The 15509-nt window shown below is 36.1% G+C and overlaps 2 protein-coding genes across 2 annotated transcripts; one reads left to right on the top strand and one right to left on the bottom strand.

Annotated features, from left to right (window-relative positions):
* Positions 1-239: 239 nt before the first annotated feature.
* Positions 240-11603, bottom strand: LOC129360810 (tyrosine-protein kinase BTK-like). Its single transcript, XM_055031244.1, has 18 exons — positions 11529-11603; positions 8148-8306; positions 7945-8049; positions 6348-6429; positions 6055-6186; positions 5900-5961; positions 5637-5824; positions 5310-5372; positions 5096-5144; positions 4911-4996; positions 4485-4612; positions 3082-3153; positions 2062-2233; positions 1739-1958; positions 1519-1583; positions 1308-1426; positions 767-924; positions 240-688 (listed from the first exon to the last, which is right to left on the bottom strand). The coding sequence occupies exons 2-18, from the start codon at positions 8286-8288 to the stop codon at positions 617-619; spliced, it is 1914 nt and encodes a 637-aa protein (XP_054887219.1). The 5' UTR covers positions 8289-8306; positions 11529-11603; the 3' UTR covers positions 240-616.
* A 1060-nt stretch (positions 11604-12663) lies between these two features.
* Positions 12664-15463, top strand: LOC129360715 (60S ribosomal protein L36a). Its single transcript, XM_055031091.1, has 5 exons — positions 12664-12762; positions 13320-13425; positions 14487-14554; positions 14638-14760; positions 15383-15463. Exons 1-5 carry the CDS (start codon positions 12760-12762, stop codon positions 15401-15403), a joined length of 321 nt encoding a protein of 106 aa, XP_054887066.1. The 5' UTR covers positions 12664-12759; the 3' UTR covers positions 15404-15463.
* Positions 15464-15509: the final 46 nt, after the last annotated feature.

Below are 15509 nucleotides of genomic sequence, written 5' to 3' on the forward strand. Positions count from 1 at the left end.
AAAGTATGTATTAATTATACCATTTACTGTATGGTATTTGAATATTTATGCTTTTTGTGGTATTTTATTAGCTTTATTGGAGGAAAGCAATGGATGGATAAAGGAGGAATGTTTTTAAGACCAGTAATGCTTCCAGATATTTTTCTATAAAAACATCTGCTTTGTTTAAAAATGCTTGTGCAAATAGATTGAATATAAACTGAAAATTGCTGATATTTGTATTTCATACATTTGCAAGCCCTTCTTACTTGGTGTTTATTTGTGCAACACATATTAGCTTACAAAGGTTATTTTCACATACAAAGGTGTTTGCAATGATTTCAGAGTACAAGAAACAAAAATATCATGCTTTAATTGAGCAACCTTCAGTATAATATAAAAAAAATCTAAATAGGATTCATAGGATTGCATTTTTATTAATGTGATGAGAAAGCTAGTGACTAAAAGTGACATTTGCATTAAACCTATTCACATTCTAGATAAGCCTTAAAATGCTGCTCACTCCCACATTGAAGGTTTCAATTGTATTAACGATGCTTTGTCTTCAGGGATCCATGAGGAGCTTTTCTACGGGGATCAGAGAAGTTTTTTTGTGTTACATAAATTATTCTCTGGTCTATTGGAGTTCATACAGCAAATCCTGAACAGTCAGTGCCAGCTCCTGAAAGGTGGGTCTCTCATCTGCTTTCTGTACAACAAAGGCAAACATTGATTGTTAACGCTTTTCATGTCAGTATTTTCTGAATGTGAGAGGAAAAGAGCTTACATCAGACCAACAGCTTGTCATGATGCTGTAGACCTTTTCATTGGCCAGCTGTGGACGGAAAAGGCGCAGGCCTCGGGACACCTGATCCACTATTTCCGTGTTGTTGAGGCGTTCATATGGAAGCTTCCCCAGAGTGTACACCTCCCACATTAAAACGCCTGATGAAGAACAAAGAAATGTTTAAAGAGCTGAAACCACTCAGAAAAGATGCTTTGCATAAGTCTTGAGTCATTATCATTTATCACCTCTTTCCAGGCTTTCTGAATGTCCACTAAAGTTTGTTGTCTGCTTAGTACCTGACAGTTTTCAGAATTTTTTTGTCTGTGGTTGTAAAATTGCTTAATTCAAATGGAAAACTAGCATATTGGCCTTGGTGTTTTATGTTTAAACACTGCACCAGATACTGTCATAATCAGACACAAAGTCCATAAAGTTTGCAAAATTTATAAACAGATAAAGTTCACCTTTAAAGTTTAAAACTACCATTCTTGTAATTTCATTGGCAGTAAATAAGAAGAAATAAACAGCTGCATTTCCTCACCGTAGGCCCAGATGTCAGACTTGCTGCTGAATTTGCAGTAAAGCAGTACTTCTGGAGGTGACCAGCGAACTGGGAACTTTGAGCCTGCTGAGCTTGTGTACTCATCATCCAAAACATATCTAGGGGCATGGGAAAGGATTTTTAACACAGCATTGTACACTCACATGCCTATTTTATTTTTTTCAATTTTGTTACACATTAAACGCTTTACCTTGACAGACCAAAGTCAGTCACTTTGACTGTGCCATTAGCATCTACTAGACAGTTCCTGGCAGCCTAAAGATAAAACAAACAACACATTGTGGATCAAGCATAATCATTAAACTTCTAGCCTTATCATGTAATACCAAACCAGAGGTTATCCAGTCCCTAATTGGAATTGATTGAGATTTTTTGCTACTGTTTATTAATAGGATGTCCTTGTTGCTCACCAGGTCTCTGTGGATGTACTGCTGTACTTCAAGATAGGCCATGCCCTCTGATACGTCTTTACACATCTCAAGAAGCTGGACGGTTGTTGGATGCTGCTTCAGGCCTTCTTTTAGGTATGTCAGAAGGCAGCCATTTGCAAGGAACTCAGTCACAATATAAATAGGTCTTTGTTTGGTGCAGACGCCATACAGCTGCACCAAATTCTCATGGCGAAGCTTCCTTATTTGAGAAAAATTAGAAGAAAGTTAAGTAGTTTTTTTTTCGTTTTTTTTTCAATGCATTTATGCTTTCCTCATTTGACACATAAGTTCTGTAGCCTTACATCATGATTTTGGCTTCTTCTATAAAATCATCCTCAGACATGGAGCCCTCTTTAATCATCTTAATGGCCACATCATGCTGGCCCTGCCACTTCCCATACTTCACCACTCCAAACTGGCCATTTCCCAGCTCTTTGATGAATGTTAGATCACGAGGGTCGATCTCCCAAACACCTGAAGAAAGTAAGATGCATTTCAGTGCTTGAAACTTGGAAGCAGAAGTTAAGAAGTAAATTTGACAAGCTTTATAGCTCCCTTGCAGAATTGTGTGAAAACAATGAGTCAGCTTGACCAAAAGATGTAAGATTAAACAGCTAATTGGCATAAAGACAGTAGCTATAACTCCATTTAAAATATTTTCAATTTTTCTCTTTTTATTTCATGACAAACTAATACTGTAATATTAAACTCCCCCACATTTACTACCATTAAATGCATACACATTCTTATTTTGTGAACTTGGAAAATCCAAACTCTGAATAAAATGTGGATACACTGTGAGACAATTAACTTAAAAACAAACAAATTATTCTGTAGAGAATAACTTAAGCAAGTATGAAAGGTATAGACTGTTCCCTTAAAGTTTGGACATTACTGTTTTTTGGTTATTTCAGAATGCCCAGTTTGTCTTTGGCTTCAGTTTTTTAAGACAATCTTATACTTAAAATTGCACAAAATACAAGCCTTTAAGTGCAACACAAAGAGAAGGAAGTTTAGTCTTGTCAAAAGTTTCTCATATCACACAGTGCCCCAGTGGCATCAGCCATTTTCACGCAAGACTAATTTAGGAAACTCTATTATAAGGCTCCTAAATATGTCTTGTGTCTTATAAAAGTGCTTCAGAAGTGTTTATTTTTATTTTTAGAATACACAGCAGATTTAATTTCAACACTTTTCAATTAGAAAAAAAATGTGTCGTCATACCTTCAGCTTTAACAAATTAATTAGGGGAACTGTTATGTCTTGATAGAGAACAACAATATTTGAAAGTTTGATTGACTGTAGTTCAAATATGCTCTTACCGTAACCCAATCCTGCTGTGGATGGAGGTCGTGCCCGATTGGATACAATGTGCTTCAGCCTGCTGACCATACCTGGTGATTGGAAAAAAACAAAACCACATTGGCAAGTCAAAAAGAGGTGCATATAAGTGTGCGTAAAGTCTGCTGATTTTCCTGTACAGCTTATCTTGAATCAGCATTTTTTTTATTTTCTGTATCTTAAACTATCCCCATTATCGGACCTGAACATTGGCTGTGACCTACAGTATATAAATAAATTAAACTGAAATATAGAGAGTCTTTTTTGGCTAAAAAAAACATATCATCCTATGTATGTCAGTATCTAGTAAGAGTAATAAGCTTTAGCAAATTAAACCTGCAGCTGCACCGAGAGGGACTTTGCAACCGAGTTATCGAGGTAAACAAATATGTTTGTATGAACATGCAGAATCATAGGAGAGACATGTTTTATGGTCATGTCAGCTTCCTGATTCTGCTGCCCAGTTCTAGTCTCAGTAATACTGACTATATTTTAGATGTATAGCAAAAATGTATAGCAAATTTAAAACTTATTTATAATTTCTGCAATGATTTGCAGAAATTAATGTAGTTCAACATTTTGAACTACATTAATATATTATACAGCCAAAACTGATGGTTTTCTTCCTTCCTCACATATCTTGTTTATCTACTTTAGACACTTGTGCCTTTTTAGGTTCAAGTACATTCTGTCAAATAAGATCTGACAAAATAATGTCATAGTAACACATTATATGACCTTGAGCCTTTCTACAGAAGAAAAATAAAAATAAGAAATGTAATAAACTTAACAAGAATTAAATTTAGAGAATTATAAAACTACTATATGTTTGATTCTCAAGACAGATGGAAAAGGGCATCGCAGTTCTCAACAAATGTTTGGAGGCAAGTGAAACAATCCAGTTCTAGAGTTCCTTCTATCAAACATACTGTAGAATTGGCCTATTTTCTCCTTATTGATTTCATAATTGTAGGTTAGTGGATCAAATACTAAAAAAATCTTGTTTGTCTAATTTCTAGACAATCCTGCAAATTTTGTTTATAAATAAACCAACCAAGACCATATATGGTTGCACTCTGTTGGAGTTATGGCATTAAACGTATGCCTTGTGTTGCATAAATGAGGAATGTCTTGTAATTCCTCCATTTGCTGTTACAATCAAAACTGCTTCCACGTTCAGATTTTTGTAGCACATTTTTAAAACTGTGCTTGTTTGATTGTAATGAGAACCAACAGGTAAGGCCACAAAAAAAATAAATAACCTGAAATTAATCAGGAAAATATTAATATTTTTTTTCTTTTTGCAATAAATGTCAGGTAAGGATATTTGCAGCTTGTAAAAGGAGTTATGTTGGCTGTCACAGTGACCAGATGTAGTATTGACCTGCTGCGTTGTGCTGGTGATAGTTGATCAGCTCTGGGATAGTATTGAAATGATGCTTTTCTGCCAGGTAAAACTGGCCCTGCGGGGTTGTGCAGATGTTATAATGTCTGCAGCTTCCACCTGTTTCCCTGTAGAGAAAAAGAGAATATCACATGAAGCCAGGCATGTCTTATTTATGGCTGTGCAGTTAATATCTCCTCACTGTTATCCACAGTTGGCTTCAGAGTGAGATTAACAAAAAAATAATAATTCTGGACATAGATTAGCCCAAGTTTTGCATGAATAATTTACATCTCCGTCCCTCTGTGGTCTGCAGTTTCCGCTTTCAGTATGCACAGTTCTTCTTTTCATAAGTTCATGCATGAGTGGAGCCAGGAGATGAACTACATAAATGGCAGTAGTGTTTAACCCAGTGAGGTTACTTACACGCCACCTTTGGTGAGCAGAGACACAGTGTATTTCCCGGCTTTGCTTGAGTCTCGTATGAGGAAACCTCCATCTTTGTTCTGGGAAGGGAAACCCATTTCATAATTTTAAAACTTCTTACAGTTTGTCATTTCAGTTTACAGGGAGGACAGATAAATCAAGCAGTATTGTGTTTACCTCAGATTTTTTAAAAGCTGCTCTGCTTGACTCCGATTCATGTTTTTGCAGTACCAGCTGTGAAAATAAACACTTTACTCTACTAGAAGAATGGACTATAAGCGATGAAGTTGCACAATAAAATTAAGATAATTCAAATAATTAAAATGACTCTCTAATAAAATAGAGTCATGTACAATATCAAACACCAATTTGTGGGCAGAACAGTATTTTTGAACTCACTCAAATCTTTCAAGCCCTTTTTCTGATTCCACCACATAATTACTTGGTATGTAGCCTTCTTTCCTGCAGAAAAAAGATGTCCAGAAAAGTGTCAAATCATCAAAAAATATATCTTTGGAAGCATAATGCATTTTATTTTTAAAGTTCAAAGGATTCAGATATTTTGAGGTTGTTCCTTTTTCTTTTTCACTCATCGTGGTGCAAAGGGTTCCTATTTCATATTCTTATGACCCAAAGAATGAAAACACTTAGGATTAATATATTTTTGTGTAAATCCATTACTGCAAATCTGTATTGTTTTGCTTTGCTGTATTAAAGCTGTCTCACCCGTATTTGTCTCTGGCTTTCCACCAGTTGGGGTCGGACCTCTCCAGGATGGTGTACTCCTCGTCCTTCCTCAACTCCAGGTCCTGGGGAGTCATTGGTGTGTAATCGTACTCAGCTACTACAGTCATGCTTGCAGACTGTGCTGGAGGCTCAGGTGGTTCTGGAGGCAAAGGGCGACCATGTTTTTCCTGAAACAATTTTAGGTGTTTGGTAAATTCAGAACAAACGGGTCTATAATATGAATCTAAATGAACTGGCCATACTTCTGTTGGGGTTGGAGGAAGTGGTTTTCTGGACATTCGTCGACTCGGTGAAGATTTAAAACCTGTTGTTAATGAATGCATCAATGATTTAAAACTTCAAAAATCCATGTTTTGATTCAACTTCATATTCAACCTGACATAAGTGTCGTTCTTACCATTTTTAGCAGAACTTTCCAGAACTTTGCAGCCCATAGCTTGTTTAACTTCCTGCTGGCAGCAAAGCCACACCCCATCCACCCAGAAACAGGGATGATACTTCTGCATCAGATCTTTGTTGAAGCGGACCACTATGAGCAACATTAGGACGCATGAATTCATGCACAGCACATTTACATCAAATCAGCATTTGCATGGACATCCAACTTCTCTGTCACACAAGATGTTGAGATAAATACACCAAAGTTTATGAGATGAACGCAACATTGAAGTCTAAATCTGTTTTACTCACATTCTTTTAGCCTCTTTATCCATGATGCTCGGATGTCGTCAGTTTTTGCGAAGATGTACAACGGCCCTTCATCATAAATGATCTGTGGAAAAAGACAGAATCAATTAAGAGTACTGCTCTCAAAATCTGCCTCCAGTACCAATAGCAGAACTTTGGAATGTTTTTAAAACTACCCTGATAAAACAGGATATTCATAAATTTGAAAGGTTTAAAAAACTGCTTTGGATGTCATTGGATAAATATATGCTGGTGCCTATTTGTACTGGGTACCATTTACATCTCATGTAATTCTAATTATCTTCCAGTGACAGGTTCAAAAAGCAGTAGTGCAACCCTTTTCAGGCTGATATGTGTCATAATCTTTGTTTCTCAGCTGGTTTTTTTAGATAGGAACATGATGTCTTGCTTTTTTGACCCACTTCCTTTTGTCAGAGAAATTTCTGTTAAGTGAACAGTAATCATTCTGAATGTGACTTGTGAATTTGATGGCAGCTCTCCAAACAGGTTGCCAATCACATTTTTATTCCTAATCTAACAAGGGGAACAATTATATTTTCACATACAGTCAGGTTGGTTTGGATAACTGCTTCCCTTAATAGATGTAATTATTATTTATTCAGTTTGATAAGGTGTCATAATAAGAGTCAAGTGGTGCAACCTGGATCAGAACCAAAAGAGTGTAATATAGATTATTTACATTTGTTACATTATATGTTTGATTCGAGCATTTTTTGATATTGCGATGAAAATCATAAAATCAATAGCTACAATGAAAGTAATTTCTAATGGCATTAGCATGGATATGAACTGGTTTGGTTATGGATATGAAATGGAAGTAGGAAATTGATAAAATAGTGGTGATTGGGCACAAAAGAGTGGCAAAACCTGTAGAGACACGTTTATTGAAAAAAGTTTGGTACGCTGGACTGATTTAATGAGATGCATAGAAACATGTAATTCTTTTATAAATATCACAATGTTTAATATTAAGGCAGCCATCTTGGATTTTGGTGTCCTAGGTCCTAGATTAAATTTTAAACTTCTACGGATTTGTCGGTACCTTTTTCCAGCTTCAAAACAGAAATTTTTTTCGTGTGAGAAAATATAAAACAAACTGATTACTTTTTTCTTAATGAAAACAATTTGTCAGTTAAATTAAACTAAAAGAAGATAAGAATAGGACATTTAAAACAGAAATTGTGAATAATTTTTTTGGAGAATATTTCTAATGTGCTTTACTTATCATGTGAGATATTAAAGGCATGAACTTTTTGATTTCCTTGATGGCTTATATCATCAAGGATATATTACTTTCATTACTTAACAAACAGTGGCACCTGGACTGCTTCTGAAATCCCCATGTTATCTGAAACAGTTTCACTTCTTAAGAATGGACTTTCACAAAATCAGACATTTGCAGTTTTAGTTTGGAAAGAAAAAAAACAAATTAAAATTGTTGTGATGCATTGTGAATGCAGGTGATTATAACTTGATAATCCAACAGTTTTAAGCTGTTGAATTAAAGAAGTTAGAAATTAAACCCAGTGAACTTTATATTTGAGCTTATTTCTGAAGAGTATGTTGAGAAAAGATCTACCTGGAAAGCGTACATGCGCTCCAGTGGGGCATTGGGTTCTGGTTGGACCGTCTCCACACACTTAATCTTCTCTAGGTCCACTGCCCCTTTTAAACCTTTCCGCTTCTGCTCAACAAATAGAAGACAAAAAAAAAAAAATGCAGATTTAAGGTTACCACCCAAAATAATGTTAAATGTAGCTCAGTTTGTCTTTAGGTACACACCCCTTTTTCAGAGTCAAAGTCATAGTAGGCTATTTTTTCCTGGGTGAGAATGAACCACCTCTCCTTGTAGTTTAGGGGAGAGGTCTTTTTCTTCTGCTGAGATCGTTTGATGAAGATTTCTTCCATTAGATTGTCTGACATGATTCAGTTTCGCTTGATCTGCAAAGAGACAAGTGATCGATGGTTAATCATTTTATGGTAGCAGAACGGAGTGAAACAGCAACTTGACTCTTTGACCGCGGTCTCTTTTTGTGTTATAAGTCATACCCTTCACCACTGGGTCTTATGTTACTAATACATTTGTTCCAGTTCCTCCCACTAAATGTTTGAGTACCTGCTCTTTTTTCACAGTCAAAGCAATGCTGCTGTAACAGATGACAGACCATAGATCTGCAAAGCAAGAAAGAGTCTTTTGTCATGACTGCATATCAGTGACTGATTAAAAGTTTGTTTGCATAAACTCTGCATTTCGTGCAAGCAGCTCCCTTTGTTTCCAGCATTTCCCCCTTTGGCATATCTGTTTTCCTCAGCTGTGACAATGTGGCAGAGATGTAAAATATGACTAGCTGTGGGAATTTGCAATCTAACCCCCCCAAATAAATGTACCATGGTTGCTTTAGTAATTTTCCAGATAACAGTTTGCGCTAGTCAACCGTATACTTCCCGTCGTGACATCAATGCCTATATTAGGGAGGAAGGTTTTGGGGTTTTTTAATTCGAAGTCATCGTGATTTTAGAAATGTTCTTGTTCACCTTTGTTGATTTTGTGGCAAAAACCAACGTGAGACAGCATGTTTGAGGTGCATAGAAGTGCATAGAAGATTTTCTCATTAGAAAGCAGTAATACAAAGCACTGTTGTCTTACATTAAGAAGGTCCAGGGTTTTATGGACTTTCTGCATGTATTTTCCTCATACATGCCTGGGTTTTCTTTGGATCTTCCTCCAAAAAACATGACTGTCAGGTTAATTCGTCTCTCTAAATTGCCCTTAGGTATGAGAATGAGTGTGGTTGTCGGTCCTGTTTGACTCCGTGTTGTCCTGTGATGGTTTGGACAAACTTAAAATTTAAAGTAATACAAGCATTTTATAACTAATACACACACAAAACTGGCCTGTTTTCTCATATTCTGCCACCATCCACCCTTCAGTTGAGCATTTTTGACAGAATGGGTTAAACAAATAGAACAGGGGAAAAAATGGCTTTGACAGTCACAAAAGGCGATGGTTGATAGGAATTAGATAAAGAAATGGGTCATTTGGTACTTTTCTTATTTGTTCGCAATCTTTTTGATTTGTTTGCTTCTCACCACTGGTCCTTTGTTAAGCATTTTGAATTACCCAGAGGGGAAACGATGTTAAATAAGTAAACTTCCCTTATGTTTCCGTGTTATTTTTAAATATGATAAGAAAATCATACCAAATTTAAATGTCTGCTTATCTGTTTTTCACAAGAAAAACTAACAAACACCCCCCTCACCCCCCCAAACAAACAAATGAGCTTCAAATTAGGAACATAAGACTCAAAGATCCAGAACTTTATCTCAATAAAGTTCTCGAAATTTGGAGAAGTATGAAACGTGTTCACCTGGATTACCTCGTATAAAGTATCCCAAAGCGACCTTTCTCTGCCACACATTTACTGTGTGTCAGAGAAACAGATTAAAGATACACAGGCAAATTAACCAGAGTGTCATTTCAGTTTATGGCAGCTGTTGTTTGTTTTTTGCCACCTTGTAACACAGAAACTGAAAGTTTCACCTCCAAAACTAGAAATGCTAACTTGTTATTTTAGCATTTCAAAAGCTCTTGGTATATACTTTGTACGAAGAGCTCAGAGAAATAACACTTTTATATTATAGAAAATATAAGATGTTGTTTTATGTAATCTAAATTTGGGTTACTTGTTATAGAATTGTAGAAAAAAATTAGTTGTTACTTGATAATTGATCAAAATGTAATAAATGTTCTGCTAAAGGCTGAGTCTGTGTGTTGTAAAGATTGCTTTGGATGAAATTGTTGCAGAACCAGAGGTGGTACCGCATCCATAGACCCCTTTTTTTCTTGAAACACAGTTAGTGTCACCAGTGCCAGCCTCAGGTTTTCATCACACAGCTGAAAGCTCACAGTGAGTGAGTCTCTGTCAGATGTGTTTGCAGTTCAGTCTAAACCTATTTTGGGCCTGTGAGCACTTCCTTTTATCATCTGAACTGGAACAGTAACTCTACAAGAAGCTTCAGTCGCTCCCTGCTATCACTAGAACGGTGACATTTCTTAACACAACAGCGACAACACTCGTTAGCCTTGTTTGTGCCGTCATAGTCGGAGAGCGATGTTCCCCATTCTGAGAAACATTGTTACCCATTCCTCATTCGCCACCACCATTGTTTTTTCACATCTCTTAGCTGGGAGCTCAGATAATCTGATTCTGGTCCATGTTCCCTGTAACATTTTAACATTTTAAACTATAAGTTAGAATTTGATATGCACTATTGCTACCAAAAAAAAAGGGGCTTATTTTTGTCTTTTTTAAAGAGAGTAGACTCATGGTGGCTGACACAGGCAAACTAAAGAGGGAAGTTGCATCAGGGTTACACTGAAATATGAAGGGAGAAGAAACCCGATACCCTGCAGCACTTCTACCTGGCATTGCTGTAAAAACGGTAATTTGCATAATTTAAATGCACAATGTGAGCCTTAGACCTTGACAGAGTAAATAAATATCCATATATGCTCACATTCTTTTCAAATAAAACACATAGCATTGGCAGTTTTAGCTCAACGTCCATCAAGTTTTGGTCACGAGGAATTAAACTGTAGGAAACAATCAGTTTGAAAGTTTTAAATAAATAATAATAAATGCCAGAAAACAGAGCCAAAGCTTAAAACACTTTGTTAAACAGGAATGTCCCAAGATGCCCTTTTCCCTGGTGTTTCCTCATAGATAATCCTTACTGGGAATTTTAGAAAAAAAAAATTCCAGTGAGCAAATATAGACGAGACAAAATGCTTTCAGTCACCAGTTTGAGTTGATCTGTGAAATGTCTACAAATGTTACTCTTGGCAGAATTTAGCTTAAGTCTCTAACCACATGAAACTATCTGATCAACTTAATCTCTTTATTCATCAGCAGATGTAGCTGCATGAACATACATTTCACAAACATAAGAATAATTATCATAATTAATCTGGAATGTGCTTCAGCAGTTCTAATGCGATCAATTTTAAAATTTGCATATATACGTACGAGTTTCAGGGCTAGTTAAGCACACGACCAGCTCTATCTTCAGACCTCTTGAGAATTCACACCTTTTCAAAGTAGAAATGGCTGAAAATACAGACTGATCTCACAGCGCAGTGTTTTAATCAGTGTGGTCACTTACCCCTGCACCTGAAAACAGCAAAGCATCAGACAAACACAGCGCACCTAAAAACTGACATGAAGCTTCTGCTTGCTCTTCATAAAATGTGTGATAGTCTGTGATGCAAGAAGTTAAAACACACCCACAGAGAGGAATCGGCTCCGCTTACTTCCTCTTTTTCTTCCTGCTCATTTTTATATCAACCTTCTGGACAGTTTTGGTGATAAGTTTGAGGCGGGTTAAACATTATTCAGAGCCCCATATTTAGCTGCAGCATGCAGTAGCACTTTTGGCTGACAAGTTTTCTTGTTCAGTCCAATGACAATTTGAAACTGTTTAGAGAGGAAGAAATAAAAACTTAATAATGATCACTTTTACTGTCCACATAGAGTGGTTAGTAAAAGTGATCATTATTAAGTTTTTAATAAACTTAATAATGACCACATAGAGTGGTTAGTAAAAGTGATGTAGTTTACTTGTATTAAATGAAAAGGATGGAGCAAAACCATTTTAGTATAACTAACAGTTTGCCTGGAGAGACATTCATAAAACAAACTGGTTATGGTGGCTATAACAATTATTCACCCTCTTGGATGTTTTACCCTTTTTATTGCTTTCACCTGTCAATCATATTCAACAAAATTAGGCTTATTTTGACAAAAAAAGTGAAAACATGCTCATGGATTTACTGTATACAAATTGTATTGTGTTGTAATTTCTTTACCCTTTGTGGACTTTTGCTGTTTTATTAACATTTACAATTTTATTTTTTCTTACTATTCAACAGCTTGCTCAATTTTACAGAACTGCATAGTTGATGTCTCACAGCAAGAACGTCCTAAGTTTTAAATTATTACTTCATTCATTAAGAGAAATTACCACTGAGTCGTAATACTGAGAAAGACGACTCAAGAACCAAACACAGCCCTTGCTTATAACAACTATAATTTCAAATATGCAGCTCACTTTGAGATATACAATTGATGGACAGATCTTTCAAAAGTAGTGAAATCTAATCAATAAAATAAAATTCAATTCAGTTCAGTTATCTTTGTAAAACCAAATTTCAGCAATATGTAATTTCAAGATACATTGCAAACAAGCCCTATTCTGATAGGGTCACACTGAATCCGAATTATGACACGCAACACCGCTAGGGGGCAGAACACGCCGCTATTCTCCGCTGAGATCGACTTCAACAACCGCTTCCGGCCTCGTCCTTCCTCTTTTTCCTCCTCATCGGGTCGCAACCATGGTATGAAACGACTACACCAATACATTTAATAAAATCAACATCAATCCTGCTATTTAAAGCATCACGTCGTACTTTCTTTAGTTCAAATGTGGTTACAGTTTTTCGATAAATGTTATAGTGGCTGTATTGGCAGTTTTGTTTCGGATTTATGTTGTTATATTGAGATAAATAGGAACGTTACTGTTAGCAATGAAGAGCCGCTGTTAGCTTCTTCCATTCTCCTCAAATGTTGAACTTAGTGTGGGTGAATATGGTGTAGCTGAAATATTCATTCAAAACGGCATTGTGTCACGTTTACAGGAACTGAACCGCACATGTTTGCGATGTTTTAATATCCCAAAGCAACCATGCTATCAGAGCTAACAGCTAGCTTGATTAGCACAGTATGTCCAACAAGGAAAGTGTTTTTTTTAAGGCTTTAGTTTCACGTTGTTTACATAATTATATCGTTATTCAGTTGTCAATTAACGTCAAGGCTAACTATGTGGCTTTCAAGGCTATAATTTGTCTCAGACTTGAAGTATGTTACCTAATACATGCTCTGTGTTGCCATTTAGGTGAACGTCCCGAAGACCCGCAGGACTTACTGCAAAAAGTGCAAAAAGCACCAACCCCACAAGGTGACCCAGTACAAGAAGGGAAAGGATTCCCTCTATGCGCAGGGTAAATAATTTCTCCACATAGATCTGATGCAGTTCTTTGTATAAAATATTCACAGTCCTTGAACCTTTTCATGTTTGGTCATAAAAGAACAACATAAGCGTATTTTGCTGGAAATGTATGTAATGCATTGTAATAGTAAAAAGATTAACAAAACGAAAGTCATTTGTATTTGACTAGTTTGCTCTGATGTTCCCAAGTAAAGTTACCATATTAGTTTAAAAATTAACATGTCACTTCATATGAACTAGTTTCGAATGAAAAGGTGTGGAAGGAAGAAAAGTTTTACATAAGCTCCTACTCCTCTACTCCTTTTTTAACACAAAACAGGCAATAATCTAAGAAAGATTCCTATGTGGTGATGCAGCACTAAAGTGAGTGAAAATATTCTACATCTTGATAGCACTGGATTTTCTACTCGCCTGTGTTTCTTTTGACAGATTATTCCACAGATTTAATCCGTTAACAAATTAAATGCTCCATTTTTTATTTTTATGCAAATTTGGAATTTAAGCAAAACTAAACTAACAGTTCAAGTTGTGAAATTTAATCTAATTTGATCTCATTTTATGCTAATTTATGCTAATTATTCACTGCTGTTTTGTGAACAGTAACTATGGAGCTGCAGAGATTTAAAACTGAGCTTTTATATAAGAATTTACCTGTGGGAACTTGGGAAAATTCTCTGTTCAGGTAAGACCAAAACTAGGTGAACTGACATGCAAACAGTCGTAGCTAACGCTGTAAAAGACATTGACTGGGATGGATGTTCACCTTGCTACAGAACAACAATTTAAAACAACCAACCAGATCTAAAGTGGAATATTTGATAGTATCTTTGTAGATTAAAACGGTCCACAGAAAGTTTAATTCGATTGAGCATCTGTGGGAAGATTTGAAAGCAGAGCGTTTGTAGATTTACTCGAGACTGCAGTTCCAGCAAAATGAGGTTCCACAATTGATTGAATACAAATGTGAATAAGTTTAAGCTGTGTGGATACTTTTATAGATTGTTTTATATTGTAACTGTTGTGCTTTCCCTGAACTCTCAAACTGTTCTGCAGGTAAGAGGAGATACGACAGAAAGCAGAGCGGGTACGGTGGGCAAACAAAGCCGATTTTCCGTAAAAAGGTAACGCCAACCTTCCCTTGTAATTTTATTTAAAGGGCTAAATACATGTGAAAGCTGTGACTGAACTACAATACCTCTTTCAGGCTAAAACGACAAAGAAGATCGTATTGAGGCTTGAGTGCGTGGAGCCCAACTGCAGATCCAAGAGAATGCTCGCCATCAAGAGATGCAAGCACTTCGAGTTGGGTGGTGACAAGAAGAGAAAGGTACGAAGCAACTATCATTGAGTTTTTTGCTACAATTCAATGCAAGACATAAGAGTTTGCCAGTAACTGTTCCTCAGTACAGTGTCTCTAGGGATAAGAGTATTAATTCATGAAAATGTTAGAAGTTGATGAAATATCCTAATATAATAGATTATTAAATTTGTGCTGCATTGCTTAACTTAATTACTCCAGTTAGACACGCCATTCTGTTGTAGTCATAATGCTAGAATGACATATTTAACACAAATTTCTTGGTTATCGAGCATAATTTATTTTGAGTGGGTATTATAGAAAAAAATTATGGCATTTAACGTGTGTAGAGTGTGAATGTTGGTAGAAAAATTCACAAGGCTTGAGTGCTGCATTTAGCTTTCAGTCTCAAATTGCAGCATCAACTATCGGGTCAAAAAAGTTGTAGTTGCAGATTCGTTCTAACATTAAAAAGCCTGAAAATGTCTGGAAGTGTTGACTTTGTATTAATGGGTGAAGTGTAATCCTACTGATAGAAGTGTGTGGGACTTAAACCCTTAGTGGACTGAATTTTATGTAGCTATTAACCAGAAAGAAGCATTTATCTTGAAGCATCATTTTCACTCAGATTTTCCTCCGTTTCCTTTTACAGGGCCAGGTCATCCAGTTTTAAGCTGTGGTCCATTCCTCTGGATGAAGTTGTCACTATTTTCAATAAATTTGTTGAAACATACTTTTATTTTGTGCTTTCTTTTCATGCTTTGAGAACTATAGATGTG

The sequence above is a fragment of the Poeciliopsis prolifica genome, unplaced genomic scaffold (assembly GCF_027474105.1).
Source record: "Poeciliopsis prolifica strain line A6 unplaced genomic scaffold, Auburn_PproV2 SCAFFOLD006, whole genome shotgun sequence".
Taxonomy (NCBI): domain Eukaryota; kingdom Metazoa; phylum Chordata; class Actinopteri; order Cyprinodontiformes; family Poeciliidae; genus Poeciliopsis; species Poeciliopsis prolifica.

Coding starts and splice junctions, on each gene's coding strand:
- LOC129360810 (XM_055031244.1), bottom strand. CDS start 8,288: ATGTCAGACAATCTAATGGAAGAAATCTTCATCAAACGATCTCAGCAG. Junction 5,962..6,054: donor GGAAAGTTCTGCTAAAAATG/GTAAGAACGACA, acceptor CATTAACAACAG/GTTTTAAATCTTCACCGAGT. Junction 925..1,307: donor GTCTGACATCTGGGCCTACG/GTGAGGAAATGC, acceptor GTTCTTCATCAG/GCGTTTTAATGTGGGAGGTG.
- LOC129360715 (XM_055031091.1), top strand. Junction 13,426..14,486: donor GGATTCCCTCTATGCGCAGG/GTAAATAATTTC, acceptor ACTGTTCTGCAG/GTAAGAGGAGATACGACAGA. Junction 14,761..15,382: donor GTGGTGACAAGAAGAGAAAG/GTACGAAGCAAC, acceptor TTCCTTTTACAG/GGCCAGGTCATCCAGTTTTA.